The 16,139-nt window shown below is 38.1% G+C and overlaps 1 protein-coding gene across 1 annotated transcript in view; it reads left to right on the top strand.

The window, feature by feature from the left end:
• Positions 1-16,139, top strand: part of CUNH4orf50 (chromosome unknown C4orf50 homolog) — a 75,935-nt gene that overhangs the window by 8,989 nt on the left and 50,807 nt on the right. The window contains exons 4-5 of the mRNA XM_078148863.1: positions 11,302-11,431; positions 13,760-13,884. Of these exons, the coding sequence (XP_078004989.1) occupies positions 11,302-11,431; positions 13,760-13,884 (255 nt within the window). The remainder of the gene's footprint in view (positions 1-11,301; positions 11,432-13,759; positions 13,885-16,139) is intronic.

The following is a 16,139-nucleotide window of genomic DNA, read 5'->3' as shown; positions in this document are numbered from 1 at the left end:
TTTTTGTTCTGGCCCTGCCTGCTGAAATGTGATAAAGGTCATAGGCCAGCACAGCACATTTCATTAGAGTGGACACCTTGAGAATTTTATTTTCTTGTTTTTTTAAAGCAAATATTTATTAACAAGTCAATCATAAAATATATAGTTCTTTTTTGTCCAACAAAATGAAGAAACTAACACATAGCTAAATTAGTTTTTTTTAATCAACAATTAAGCTTGACTGAAATATAGGGATACAGCTCAGACCTGTGGTTTCCTGTATATAGGGAACTCTGAGATAAAGAAACTCCCTTGAACAGTGTAGATTGGCCCCTTATAAGCAATTTATGGTTTTAGTTACAGGCAATTTATGGTCTTAGAGATCGTAAATTGCCTATAAGGGGCCAATCTACATTTTTATTAAATGGAGGACGGGTTAAAATCCTGAGTGCAGAAAACCAGATCAAAACATAATTGGGAAAATTTTAAACCAACTAAATAAAAATACAATACAACAGAGAGAATATTGATTTGTACTTTCCTAATTCAATATGCAACTACAGGGATCTATTTTTGTTTGAGTATGATAGCACCAACCTAGGAAGCTGGGTGACTTGCCCATAATCACACACCTTAGTTGTCAGAAGCAAAACCGGGTCTTCCTCATTTTACTATCCATTATACCATGTTTCCTCTCAGTTTAAAAATGTAAGTAAAAATTTAGGACACAAAATATCATTTATCATATCAAATATCAAAATATCATATACTAGGTATATACCCTGCATATTTGTCAATGATAGAGATGTAGGCAGAGAAATGGAAGGCGACATGGTAAGTGAAAAGAGGCCAGGATTTGTAGTCAGATGTCATTCAGTTGTTTTTCAGTCTAGTCTGACTCTTTGTGATGCCTTTTCTTGCCAAAGATACTGGAGTGGTTTGCCATTTCCTTCTCCAGCTCATTTTACAGATGAGACAACTAAGGCAAACAGAGTTAAGTGACTTGTTCAGGGTCATGTAGCTAGTAAGTGTCTGAGGCCAGATTTGAACTCAGGAAGATGGGTCTTCCTGACTCCAGGCCTGACACTCTATCCACTTTAGCCGGCTTGAGTCCAAATTCCAGCTCTACCAAATTCGAGTTGTGTGACCTTGGGCAAGGCACTTTCCTTACTGATAAAATGAGGGGATTGAGTTGAATGTCTTCATTGGTTCCTTCAAGCTCTTTATCTAGGATTTTATAGTGTGGTGGAAAGTATGTTGGATCAAGAATCGGGAGACCTGCATTCTCATTTGGTGTTAGAAGTTTGGGACCCTCTTTGAGAAAGGAGGTTGAGAGGAGTACTGGTGTGCTCTCTCTCCTACACTGGCAGTGAGCTTCTATCTCCAGCTTTCATCAACTGAGGAGTAGATGAGAGGGCATGAGTAGCTTGGACTCCACTCTCCATTCTCCTTGCCAGGGAATAGAAGGGTTCTGGTGTAAGAATGATCTACAAGGAAAGGGAACCTGCAGCCTCAAGGCCACATGTGGCCCTGGAGGTCCTCAAGTGCATCCATTTGACTAAATCCAAACTTCACAGAACAAATCCCCACCCCTGATCTAGCAGCTACAAAGAATCAGATAATTTCCAGAGTTAGAAGGAAACTTAGAGGCCATCTAATCCAACACATAGACAAAAGTAACCCCCAATAGGACATACCCAGCCAGTGGGCATTGGAAGATGTCCAATGAAGGGGAGCCTATGACCTCTTTAGGCAGTTCATTCTACTCCTGGAAATCTCTAATTGTAAGGATATTGTCCTATGAGATGGAAGATGCAATGCATTAAAAAATGTCCTTGCTAATGTAGTACTATTATCCGAAATAGATCCTTCATTGATTGAATTCTAGTGCCAAGAAGAAATGCTTTTTTACATTCCAAGAACAAAACATCTTTTTGGCCTTGTCACTCTAATTACGATAGGATTTTGCTCATTTTAGTGTAACTAGAGAGACACCTAGTGGCAAGAAGAGGACTCTTCAGGTTTCTAGTCAACTCCAGTGAGCACATAAATTGTGCCTTTTTGCTCCATATGAAGTCCTTACATCCATTTACTCTCTCTAGCAAAGAGTAGTGGCTTCGAAAATGGCAAAGTTGGGTAATGAAACATTATTAAGTTGTACAAACATGGGAGAAAAAAGAGTTATGTGTGATATGAAGCAGTGCATAGTATAAGAAGTCAAGAGGCCTGAGTTCTTTTATTGTTCAGTCATTTTTCAATCATGTCTGACTCTTTGTGATCCTATTTAGGGTTTTCTTGGCAAAGATAGTAGAGTTGTTTGCCATTTCCTTTTCCAGCTCACTTTACTGTTGAGGAAACTAAGGCAAACAGGGTTAAGTGACTTGCCCAGCAGTACGCAGCTGGTAAGTATCTGAGGCCAGATTTGAATTCACAAAGATGAATCTTCCTGACTTCAGGCCTTGTACTCTATCCATTCTGCTACCTAGCTGCCCAATGAAATCTGTCCAGCACACCACCAAAGGGTCACATGAGTGTGACCACAATACTCCTGAGTGTGGGTCAACCAGATTATAATGTGATGAGGATATATTTAATAAAACAAGCAAAAATATAATAACACATAGATAATATTACGTCTCAAAACTAAGTCAATACACAACTTATAGAGATCCTTATGTATGGGATTAGTGACCCCATTTCTATTTGAGTTTGACGGCATTGGTCAAGATTATGCCATTAATTGCCTGTGTGACCTGGAATAAAACCACTTGCCTACTCTTGACTTCAGTTTCCTCATTTGTAAAATGAGAAAACTAGACTAGGTGAGTTCTCAGGTCCCTTTCCAGCTCCAACTTTCTATGTATAAAGTTCCTTCTAGCTCAGAGTTGCTTCTAGTGCTAATTTCCTATGAACCTGAGAATGTGATTACATGCTTAGCACCTTTTAAAATTAAGATGCTAGCCTGTGTGAAAACTAAATCAAAAAAGGAGTTATGATTGTTTGCTTTTGGAAGCCCTTAGAATTAAAAGTAATTACTGTCAGAATTCTGCCGTTTACAGAGGGCACCTTGAGTCATTAGTGGGGACTGTGGGGAAGTTCCAAGCCCTGAGAGGATGTCAGATTTCCTATCAGGCTTCGTTACCAAGAGTCTGGCCAAATGTGGGGGTAGGGAACTAAGGCATCTGATGCACAGTTCAGGTATTTAGTCAAACAATGGATGCCAAATCAGTGTCACCACGAGCTTGATAAAGAGAAGAGACAACTTCACTGGCAGGGCCAACGCAAAGGCAAACCTGAACTGGAAGATAGCCTGGGTCCAAATCACAGGCCAGCTGTCATGTCATTGTGGAGGGGAGTAAGTCAGTGATAGGAGGGAGAGCTGTGTAGATTTCTTTTAACGGGGAGCTATCCCAGACTGCACTTTAAAACACTCAAGGTAGCATAGGATTAGAAGTTTATACTTGATTCTCCCAGCATCTACTGGATAGCTGAGCTGTTTTTAGTCATTTAACTCAGATTAACTCTCCCAAAACTTTATTAAATCACACACACACACACACACACACACACACACACACACACACAGCCATTAGATTAAATTCATTTTGAAGGAGAAAGAGAAGTATACATCTAGAGGTTAGACCCACCCTGAGTAGTCATGACTGTGGAGGTAGGTGGCTCAATGGATAGAGCACTGAACCTAGAATCAGGAAGACACGAGTTCACATTTGGCCTCAGACATTTATTAGCTGTGAGACCCTGGGAAATTCTATTAACTGTTATTTGCCTCAGTTTCCTCATCTGTAAAATGGGCATAATAATAGCACATATTTCCCCCTGACCAGGGTTGTTGGGATGATCAAATGAGGTAATATGTATAAAGCATTAAACATAGTACCTGGCACATAGTAAATACTATATAAATGTTAGCTGTTGCTGCTATTACTACTACTACTACTACTACTCACCACCACCACCACCACCACCACCACCACCACCACCACCACCACTACTACTACTACATGTATGGGGATTTTAGATTTGTCTTTTCTGTTTCTCGCTGGAGAGGCAGCATCATCTAGTGCATAGGGAACTAGCTTTGAAGTCAAGAACTGAGTTCAAGGCCTACCTTTATTACAGACTGTCTGTGTCGCCCTGGGCAGGTCATTTAACCACTCAATGTTCTAGGCAATTCTAAGATGGTGGTTCTTAATATTCAGGGGGTAAGTGAACTCAGATGGGAAAAATATCTTACAAACTAAACGAAAACATTATTCTGGGAAGGGGTCTACCAAAGGGGTTTATGACATAGAAAAGGTTAAGAACTCATGTACTGAGACTGTAAGTTGAAGAAAAATGTGCTAATCAGTATTGATAGAAGGAATATCCTCACCTGGCAGTTCCCTCTACCAATAAAATCACAGGTACATCCCCCATTCCTTTTTCTTTCTGACATGCCTTTTTCTATTAGCAATTGTAGTTGAGTTTTCTGTAAATAAACTACTGCAAATTAATGGCATAGACCCCAGGAAGGTCAGTGATAAAAAGAAAAATGTTCCATATGCACAAAAATTTTTATAGCCATTTTTCCTATGGGAGTAAAGAACTGGAAAGCAAGGGGATATCCATCAATTGAGGAATGGCTAAACAGATTATGTTGTGATAATGTAAGAAATAATGAATGTGATTAATTCACATAGACCAATGAAAAATGAAATAAGGCAAGGAAAACAGTGACTATGATGATGTAAAGGGAAAAAACAGTCTCTACAAAACAATTGAAACAAAAGGTTGTGAAATTAAAATAATCAAGCTTGACCCCAAAGAAGATATAGGAAAAGATACATCCTCCTACTCCTTTAAAGAACTGGAATATCTACAGGTCTGGAACACTGAATTAAAAGTCAGACTTTTGTGTAGATTGCTTTTTCTAAATTACTTTTTCTCTTCTTACCCTTTAAAAACATCTTCATTATAAGGGATGGCTCTGGGGGAGGGGCAAAGGGATGACCACAGGTGATGTGATGATAATAATAGCATTTATATAATAACTTTTGCAAAGTGCTTTATAACCTCATTTGGTCCTTATGATAACCCCAGGATCTATTATTATCCCCATTTTATAGCTAAGGAAACTGAGGCATACAAGTTAGTGGCTTGCTCAGGGTCACACAGCTAGCAAGTATACATTCAGATTTTATTTTAGGTCCTTCTGACTCCAGGTTTGGTCCTCTATCCCTTGTTTTGTAAAAAATAAAAGTTATCAATAAAATTTATTTTTAAAAAGAAAATAAATGGTAGCAATAATAATAGATTGGCCAGTAATAGATTGCTATAGCTTTTCCCTTCCTTTGGGGATAGTTTAAATCAGTGGTGTCAGATTCATATAGAAAATGGATCCTGTCATATATTGATTTAGAAAGCTACAAATTAGTGCTATTTGTATTTTAATCAAATATTATGACATTGTATTAATCTATTTGAATTTGTATTACATTTTATTTACTTTGTTAAACATGTTCTATTTAAATCTTAATCTGGTTTTGGCCTTACTTGGGAGTTTTGGGGCCCAAGTTTGATGCCTATGGAAAAGAGAAGGTACCATATTGTACCTGAGCTATATAAAATTTGGGATTTGTTCCTACCTGGAGCATCTTAGCCCAACTCTCTTCCCACATTATTAATCATTATTTTTCTTCCCAGGAATATTCACATTTACCAGAAATTATGGTATTTAATTTAACACAATTTAACAAAAGTCTTTTAAGAAGTAAGTACAAAGTACTATATGAGACTCTGGGAATACAAACCCACAAAAGCAAAAGCAAGAAGTCCCAACCCTCAAAGAATTTATAGTATATATGTTGTATTAGAAGAATACAACCTATACATAGATATATGAATCCAAAGTATATACAATAAAGTCATTTTAACAGCAAGAAAGGTAGCAGGGTCTGAGTGTTGTACTTGGAATCAGGAAGACCTGGGTTCAGTTGCCACCTCTGAACCTTACTGGCTGTGAGATCATGGACAAATCATTTAACCTCTCTGAACCTCAGTTTCCTCATCTATAAAATGGGAATAATAATATGTGTAGTATTTACCTGATGGGTTAGTTGTAAGGTTCAAATGAGATGCTGCATATATAGCATCTCAAAAAGTCTTAATGAGGTTTTAATAACTTTTTAATAACTTAGTGTGGTCCTGAGCTACCTAAAGGTGCAGCTAGATGGTGCAGTGGATAGACTTCTGGGCCTAGAGTCAGGAAGATTCATCTTCTTGAGTTCAAATCCAGCTTCACATACTTACTAACTGTGACCCTGAGCAAGTCACTTAACCCTGTTTGCCTCAGTTCCTCATCTGTAAAATGAGCTGAGAGAACGAAATGGCAAACCACTCCATTATCTTTGCTAAGAAAATCCCAAATGGGGTCACAGAGAGTCAGACAAGATGCATGTGGCTGAAAAACAAGAAGAAGCTATTTAAAAAAAAAAAGCTTAAAACCTCACTATGATTTTGTATAGTGTAAGGCACTTTATAAATGTTGGTGATTATTACTAAAAACAGCTTTGGAATCAGGAAAGCCCTTTGTAGGAGGTTGTACCCGTGCTGTGTCTTGAAGGAATCTAGGGATTTAAAGAGGCAAATGAGAAGAGTGAATGCATTGCAGACATGGCAGATCACCTATTTCAATGCATGGAGACTGTAGATGGAATGTCCTTCAAGATGTACAACTCTCAGAAAGTCTACACAGCCATCGTGTTAGCGGAGTTTTCTTGGCATGGTTGCCTGCCTATTGAAATTTGTCAGATATATTTGTACTCTTCTAATGGATATTCTTTCTCCTCCCATGGAGATTACAACCCTTTTCTATCCACTTATCTTTAATGATTCTCCTTGTGGTTTGGCATAAATCTTTCACAAAAGAAAGGCAGTATAATGGAGAAGAAAGGGCACAGGATTGCAATTTGAGATCTGACTTTGAGTCTTGGCTTTGTCACACTACTTGGCTGTGTGACTTTTAACAAGTCATTTTTCTCTCTAGGCTCCAGCTTCTCCATTTACAAAATGAAGGAGATGAAAGTCTGCTCATCTGATGATTTCTGAGGTCCCTTCCAGCACTTACATTCAGTGACTAGCTGATCTCTAAGGTCCTTGCTGATTTTATGATCTGCATAGTGCCCTGAACACCTTTTTCTGAGTCTTTTAATATGTTGAGGTTACTGTTATGGCATTCATACCCTCTATTATCTCCAATTCTTACTACATGACCAGTCTATACTGCAGAAAGATAGTGAATTGTGCCCATAGTTGAGAAAGGATAAATCATTCAGTGCTTTCCATATCCCAAATTGCTTGGACATAGAAGCCCATCTTTTTAATGCTAATATTCTCCTGGAAATGCTATCTGATTGTGAATCATAAAACACTTCAGTCTCAAGAGGAGTAAAACTGTAGGTGACCCAAAGAATAATGGAAAGAGATGCATCATGGGTATAAGTAGCCAGTAACACATGTACCAACAATAGTGCATAGTCTAAAAGAAATCAGAAAAATCTTCCTTATAGCAAATTAAGATTAAAGTGTAGAACACAGAAGAACCGTGTTCATAATAATAATAATATACATAACCATAGCATTTTGTTTTTAAATTTTCAGGAAGCTCAAGACTTGACTAAAACCAAAGACTTTGAACTTCTGTTCTCTACAGCATCACAGGCACAGGTAGGAACAGCAGTATTTGAACTGGACTGTGTTTCCGTATCCACTATTAGACAAGATTTGAGAGTTACCCTCTATCTTTCAAGACCTTACTTTGTCCACATAAGAAAGATGTGATTGGTTAGTTAATGGACGTGGTATAGATCTCATTCAAAGAAACTGAAGATTAAATATGTATAGTCACAAGGACAACTCTCAGTTTTTTTTTAAGTAGGCTTCATCAATAGATACATGTTAATAGACTTAGCTCAAGTGCTACCTCCTATAAAAGGCTGATTCTACCCTTTATTAGTGTCCAACATTCCACCACTATGAAATGTCTTTTAAAAATGTTTTTCAGCTTTCTTATATACGTGTACTTTTTTCCCTCAGTGGAATGTAAAATCCTTAAGGGTAGGAACTGTTTTATTTTCTTTATTTAAAAAAGGACCCAATATAGTGCCTGGCACATCATAAGTAGTTAATAATTCCTTGCCAAATTGAATTGAATTTATAGTTATGAAGTAATTTCAAATAGATTGTTTCGTTTGATCCTCAGCATCAACCCAGTGAGGTAAATAATGTGACTGTTATCTTTATTTAACAGATAAGCAAACTGAGGCTCAAAGAGATCACAGAAAATTAGCATTAGAAGGGACCTCAAAAGCTATCTAGTTTAACCCATAATCCCCAAAAGAATTCCCTCAAAACATGCACAAGATACCTAAGTGGCATGATAGGGAAGATTCAGATTTTAGCTAAGACTCTGTCCTGTCCTCAAGAAACTTTTTGCACAATACAGGTACAAAACATAAATAGAGATATAAAAATTAATCATTTCTGATATGTATATTAGAGATTTGTAAATGAAAATGCTTTGTAAGATCTAAGGGAGAAGATCATCACTGACTTGGAGAATAGGTAAATGGTTCATGTAGAAAGTTCTCTATATTTGTGTCTTATCGCCTTACTAGTCTGTAAGCTTCATTAAGTTGGGGGTGTGGCTTGCTTACAATTTGCATCTTTCTCTGGCATCTCGTCAGTCAGTCAGTCAATCAACAAGTATTTTTAAAATGCCTGTTATGGGCTAAGCACTGGAATACAAAGAAAAGGAAATAAAAGTTAATGGGGAAGACAGCATGCAAATGACTATAAACAAACAAGATATTTGCAAGCTAAATTACAGATAGTCAATGGAGGGAAGGTAGTAGTATTAAGGATTGGGACAGACTTATTGCAAAAGTGACAATTTTAACTGAGACTTAAAGGAAGCCAGTGTATTTAGGAGGTAGAGATGAAGAGGGAAAGAGTTCCAGGCATGGGAGACAGCAAGTAAAAATGCCCAGTCAAGAGATGGGAAGCTTTAATGGAGGAAGAGCAAGGAGGTCATTATCACTTGCTCAGACAATTCTTGTGGGGGATGTAAGGTGTAAAAAGACTGGAAAGGTAGGGAGGGACCAGATTATCAAGGGCTTTAAAAAGCAAACAGAGGGGGCAGCTAGGTGGTGTCATAGCGGATAGAGCTCTGGCCTTGGAGTCAGAAGAACCTGAGTTCAAATCCGGTCTCAGACACTTGATACTTACTAGCTGTGTGACCCTGTGCAAGTCACTTAACCCCAATTATCTCAACAAAAAAAGGCAAACAACAACAACAAAAAAAAGCAAATAGAGGTACCTAGGTGGCACAATGGATAGAGCGCTGGGCCTGGAGTCAGGAAGACCTGAATTCAAATCTAGTCTGAGGCACTAGCTGTGTGACCCTAGGCAAGTTACTTATTGCTGTCTGCCTCAGTTTCCTCATCTGTAAAATGAGGGTAATAATAGCACCTACCTCCCAGGGTTGTTGTGAGGATCAAATGAGCTAATAATTGTAAAGTACTTAGTGCAATGCCTGGCACATAATAAATGCTATAGAAATATTATTACTATTATTATTATTATTACTGTTCCTATTACATTTGATCCTAGAGGCAATAGGGTACCAGTGGAGTTGATTAAATGTGTATCCAGCATAAACTTATTGTTCAGTACATATGTGGACTTAATAAGTATTCATTGAATGAATAAATGAATGGAAAGCATACAAACAAAAAGAATAAAGAATAAATCAAGACAATATATAAATACCATAGTACAGAAAGGGGGATCCATAGAATAGGCTTCAGAACAATGGGTTAAAATTTCAGAGAAGCAGACTAGATTGCACATGAAGAATGTGGTCCAAACAATGTATGCTGTATAAAAGTAGAATGAGCCATCTCATAAACTAGTGAGTTTCCTAGCCATGGAGATAGTAGATAGAATGTTATAAAAGTTTAAAGAGGATGCTTATGTCAGGTGAAAGGTTAGATTAGATCACCTTTGAGGTTCCTTCCGACTCTGAGATTCTGTGATTCAGCAATTCTAAGAGAATTAGGATTGTAGAGGAGAATGAGGATAGTGTGGTCTGGAAGAGTTAAGGAGGGTTTACTGGAAGGTCTGGGATTTGATTTGGGGCTTATGGAATGAATAGGATTGGGACTGACAAAATAAAGAAAGAGAACTTTCCTGGTTAAATAAATAATGAATAAAAGATTGAAGCCATAAATAAGAACAAGTTTATGAACTTGGACCTGTGATTTCATTGGTATAAGGGAATTTCAGGTGAGGAAACACCCTCTACTAGTGCAGATTAGCACTTTCTCTCCAAATTACAGACTTTGAAAGATGCCTAGATCACTAACTGGTTGTGACTTTCCCAAAGTTATCCAACAAGTATTTATCATTGGTGGGATTTAAACTCACATCTTCCTGGCTCCCGGATTGTTTTTCTTTCCCCTTCTTCTCTGAATCATAAAACACATTTGCCACGTGGATGAAGAGCAAAGTGAATTGTAGGCAAAATAAGGAGGATGTTAAGATCAATAAGTAGCATTTATTATTATGTACCTCTTACTTGAAAACATTGTGTAAGAGAGAAAAAATACTAGACTAGGAGCCAAAAGATAGATAGACAGGGCACTTATCAAGTGTTTCCTACGTGTGGGGTGCCATGCTATGTGCTGGAGATACAAATAGACAAAAAATAAGACAGTCACGTTCCTAAAGGATCTTACATTCTAGTAGAGGGAAAACAACACACAAAAGGAAATTGAGTGGTGGGAGTGGTGCAGGAGGTATCTGCATGGGCAAGGTCCAGAAGGAAACCAGGAAGTTGTGGGCTGAACCAGGTCTAGGCTAAGCATAGCTAACATAGGTTCTTCTCAAATGGAAGTTCAGGGATGAACTCACCAATCAGAGGAGGAAATTGTAGAGGTGAAAGCATCAAGAGCATGAAGATGGTCACTGAGGTAGAGTTTAAGAAAAAATGAAGCCTTGCATGCAAGATTTAACTCTAGCCATATGACCTTGGGCAAGTCCCTTAACCTTTTGATCCTGTTTTATCAATTAAGATAGTAATATTTGTACTCTCTGCCTTACTGTATTGTTATGGGGTTTGATCGGCAAGCTGTAAAGTGCTTTAGAAATATGATATATGAGGATTATAATTATACACAAGAAGAGTTTTTAATAAATACAACTAAAACTCCAACACAATGATGATTATTATTTTCTTTCCTGTCTCTTGTTTTCTTCCTTAAGAGCAAGCCCTCATTTGTTCAGGATGAATTACTACCCCTCAAGTGGGAGGCAGCTCTTGATCCCAGTAGAAGCAAAGCCTGTCAAACGTCATTTGTCCCCGAAAATGCCAAGGGATCTGGTGCTGCTACAGGTATGGATGTTTTATGTCCTCTTTCAGGATGATTAATGTTCAAGAATCAAGTGCGTGGCATAGATGTATGAAGGAAATGATAAGTAGCTTATAGCCATCCTACTGATTGATTTACATGAGGGAATTGTTAGGGGAGAACAGTAATTTAATTATTATTGAGGTCAATAAGAATTACTTTGGGGGAATATTAAATCCCCATGTCCCTAGCCATCTCTGCTTACATTATTTTTGTGTCCAGAATTTATCAATACCATAACCTAAAAGGGACTTTAGTCTTGTTCCCTGACCTATTTTGGAGTCAGAAGTGTTGTAGAGAAAAACTAGGTTTATCTAAGTGAACTTAGTAGCTTCAGCTAGCAGCTAGAATTACTTGCTGCATTACATACTTAAAATTGCAAGTTTCTGTGGGCATGCAAGTTCATTGAGTGGGTGTAGAAACTTACATTTTTAAAAATTTTGTTTGTTGAATTCAGGACCTTAGACTCGTAAGATATATCTCCACGATGCTCTTCCTGCCTGCTTTCCCAAATGTCATTCTGACCCCGCTTATACTGTTTGCTCTCAGCACTCACATTAGCACAATCCTACATGTGCCTGATTCAAACTACAGTGAGAGGGTGAGGGAGCTCTTCATGGTCCCAGTAATGGTCTAAGGTGCGAATATTGGTGACTCGGTTCATCCTCTGGTTGTCTCAACTTGTTTTTTGTTACTTCGACATTCTCATTGCTTCCTGGTGGATTCAACTATCCCTTTAGTTTTCCTTATAATTTATTGAGCTATCATTTCAAGGTCCTGATTTGTCTTTTCCAATATACATTGATATAAAATATTTATGAAAATAATAATGCCTGAATATTAACCTAAACTTAGCAATGTTTTATCTAAATAACGTTAAGACCCATTATTGAACCCTAGCTGGCTTTGGTCACTTCCGTCCTCACTCCAATTTGACCTTTTTTCTATCAAAAATATCAGAGTTGGAAGGGACCTTAGAACACAGAATATTGTAAGTCAGCAATAATAATAGTAATAGCAACAACAAAATAATAATAACTGACATTTGTATAGTACTTTAGGGATTCCTTTTTTTTTTCAGTGAGGCAATTGGGGTTAAGTGACTTGCCTAGGGTCACACAGCTAGTAAGTGTCAAGTGTCTGATCTGAGATCGGATTTGAACTCAGGTCCTCCTGACTCCAAGGCTGGAGCTCTACCCACTGTGCCACCTGGCTGCCCCTAGTACTTTAAGGTTTCCAAAATATTTCATTTTAATTATCTCATTTTGAGCCTCATAGCACTTCTGTGAAATAGGTGTTATTACCCCCATTTTCTATATAAGAAAACTGAAGTTCAAAGGAGCTAATTGCTTTGCCCAGCGCTATATAACAAGTAATCAAGCATCTGAGACAGATCTGAACTCAAATCTTCTGACTCCAAGGTCTATATTCTATCTATTATATCACCCTAGATCTTTTAAAATTGAAGATTTATATCAGACCCAGAAGAATCTTTCCACAAAGAATATTAGAACAGAAAGAGTGTGAGGACATAAAATATAAGAACTACAAGTAACCTTCGAACATAAAAATTGATTTCTAGAGGTGGAAGGGAATCTTAGAATTTAGAAGTATAGAACTGAAAAGGACCTTAGAGATCATTTAGTCCAAACCCTTCATTTTGAAGATGAGGAAAGCATAGCCCAGAGAGGCAAATTCTCCAGAACATATAGCTTGTTTGTTACAGCACTGGAACCAGGATTCAGTTTTTTTGCCTCCTTGGTTTATGTTTATTCACTGCATTATGACTGTAGAGCACTTTATTCTTTATACTATCACATCCATATCCTCATTCTGGCCTCACAATAATTCTATGGGACAGGTAGGTCAAGTACTATTATTTCCATTTTATAGATGAAGAAGCTGAAACTCAGAGCAGCTAAACAACTGAGCTGAGATCATACATCTCTTTAATAGTAGAATCAATAGGGTAGTTGTTGGGGATGGTGGGTATTGGAAGAGCTGGATTAAAACCTTGAGTCTCTTAATTCCATTCTATTTCCCTTCCTTGGATCAAAAAAGTTCTAAATTCTACCATTGAATTAAGGAGGCCTTTTGTTTTATTCCCTCTTCATATACTACCTAGAAGATCAAGATGTCAGAGATCCTTTATAGCTAGAATAGGAAAATGGCTAACAATTATTAAACAGAGGGGGAAAAAATGACACCACAGACAATGGGTATGCGTGGCAAATGTTAATTGTTCATGCTTCCTGCAGCATCATTCATTATGCCTCTTAGTACATATTTATTGCAAAACCATATCCTTCTAGGGCTGCCAGCTGAGCAAGACTGTGATTGGGGCTCATTTAGAGGCATGAAAGGATCACCAGCCTTGCCTCCCACCTTGGACAACTTGGATGAACTTGAAGAAATCAGGATATCTGACAGTGAACAGGTGAGACCAAATTTCTGTGTGTGGCATAACTGCCCAGTTAGAAACTAATTGCTGGAAAAGACTTCTGAGAACACTTGGTTTGCCTTAGATGTGGTCTAGAATCCTTTTTGCAACATCCCCAACAAATAACCATTCTGCCTGTAGGTAAAGAGCTCAGGAGAATCAATACTCTCCCGAGGCAGCCCTTTCTATTCCTTGTTAGCTCTCTATGTCTTTTTACAACATGCATTGGTTAAAGTTTCCCATGCAGCCACAATGGTACTTTTAAGAAATATTCTCCACCTTCTCCCCGTAAGGAATTTTTCTTTGTGTTTTCAGATTTTCATTATTGAAAGTTTTCCATTCCTGTTTGCCCAACTTCCCCCACAGAACATGGGCAGTTTTCTACTCCCCCATCTCTTTTCATTTTTAAGTCCTCAACTTGATAGTATTAGAATGGAGAAATAGATAGTTTCACTGCACTTGCTAGGTGTACTTCGACCCTGGGAAAGAATTCCTGTGTTTTAAAATGCTAAATTGTATTCTTAGACACCATCTTCTCAGTCAGCTGTTCACTTCCTCTGAACACTTCTTTTTCTTTGGAAATCTCTATGTTCACTACCGATGTGAGTGATGAGCATCCTACATGTGTCCCTAAGACTGTTTGGACGATGGGTACATAACCCTTAGTTGCTTCTGGTAAGGCAATTTTTGCCCACAGGCATCAGCAGGGGTTGGCCATGGTCCTCAAGTTTGACAGGCCTCTCAAGGCTCTCCATCACTTTTCAGCCACATGTTCTGAGAAGGCAGAAGAGCTTTCTATTGTTTATGTCAGGCAACTAACAGTTATCTCTGTGCGTCTCTGTAGGGACTCATTAACCATTACACATCTCTTCTTCCGTGAACTATGACTGTATTATGGAGGTCATGTGACACAGTGGAAAGAACACTAACTTTAGAGTCAGAGGATCCAAATTCAGATCCCATACATTTAAGGCTTGCTACTTTGATCCTGGACAACTAAAGATACTTAACCACCCTGAACCTCATTTTCCTTATCTGTAAAATGAGAGGTTTGACTATACCTCCTCTGGGGCCCCTGCCAACCTGAGATCTATGAACTTCCATCAGATGGGGCATGTAGATTTATACACTTTTATTTAACAAGCATTTATTAAGCACTTGTTATATGCAAATCACTGCAATGTAGATGCTGAGAATAAAAAGACAAAAATGAAATATTCCTTCTACTCAAGAAGCTTACATTCTACCAGGGATTTGTAATATATTTCTTTCTCTCTGCCCCCTTCCTTTAGCTACTACTGTAATTTCAGCTCTTGGAAACTTGCCTAGACTATTAGGATAATCTCTTAATTAGTCTCATTGACTCCAGTCTCTCCTCTCTCCAATCCAGTCTCCACATAGTTGTCAAATTTATATTTCTAATGTTCTGGTCTGGTTGGACCATGTCACTACCCTGCTTTAGAAGCTTTAGAAGCTCTCTCCTTGACTCTAGAACAAACCACAAATTCCTTAATTTGACTTTAAAGCCCTTCATAATTTAGTTCCAGTCTAACCTTTCCAGACAATACAAAGCACTCCCCTATACTGTCTCTGAGGTCTAGCCAAACCAAAGACCTTACTGTTTCTCATGAACAGCATTCCACCTCCCACCTTCATGACTTTGCATAGACTCTTCCTCAGATCTTCAATGTACCTTTTCTTTATCTCTGCCTAACGGAATTCCTAGCTCCCTTCAAAGCTCCTATTCACTTCAACTGCTATGTTGTATAATACGCCCTTCCTGCTCCCCCCCAACCAATTTTGTGTCACCCCATCCAAGAAATTGTATTTACTATAAACACCCATACATTGTATTGACTTTTTGGCGCTTCAGTGCCCATGCAGTTTTCACCCAGGAAAATTCAGTCTCCTTGAAAGCAGGAAATGTTTTGCTTTTGTCTTCCTAAGAATTATGCCTAAAACATATTAGGCCCTTAATGAATACTAGCTGCATGAAGATAAGTAAAGACATAACATGTGCAAAGCAATACAAAGTAATTTCCAGACGGGCAGAGCACTTTTTGACTCATGTTCTATATCATTTTTTTTTTGGCACATGTAAAGATGCTACTATCTCCTGAGATGGTCCATATCCCATTGTTTAATACTCTTTTGTCCTTCTGTGTCACACTCTCATATGGGCCAGGATTCCCTGTATCTTTTCACATCCTTTCCCCCCTTGCATTTCTTTCTAGAAGCACTTGTTCTATTCT

This window comes from Phascolarctos cinereus, unplaced genomic scaffold (assembly GCF_003287225.1).
Source record: "Phascolarctos cinereus isolate Bilbo 61053 unplaced genomic scaffold, phaCin_HiC Scaffold_9;HRSCAF=440, whole genome shotgun sequence".
NCBI lineage: Eukaryota > Metazoa > Chordata > Mammalia > Diprotodontia > Phascolarctidae > Phascolarctos > Phascolarctos cinereus.
This window is presented reverse-complemented; position numbering and strand designations above follow the sequence as displayed.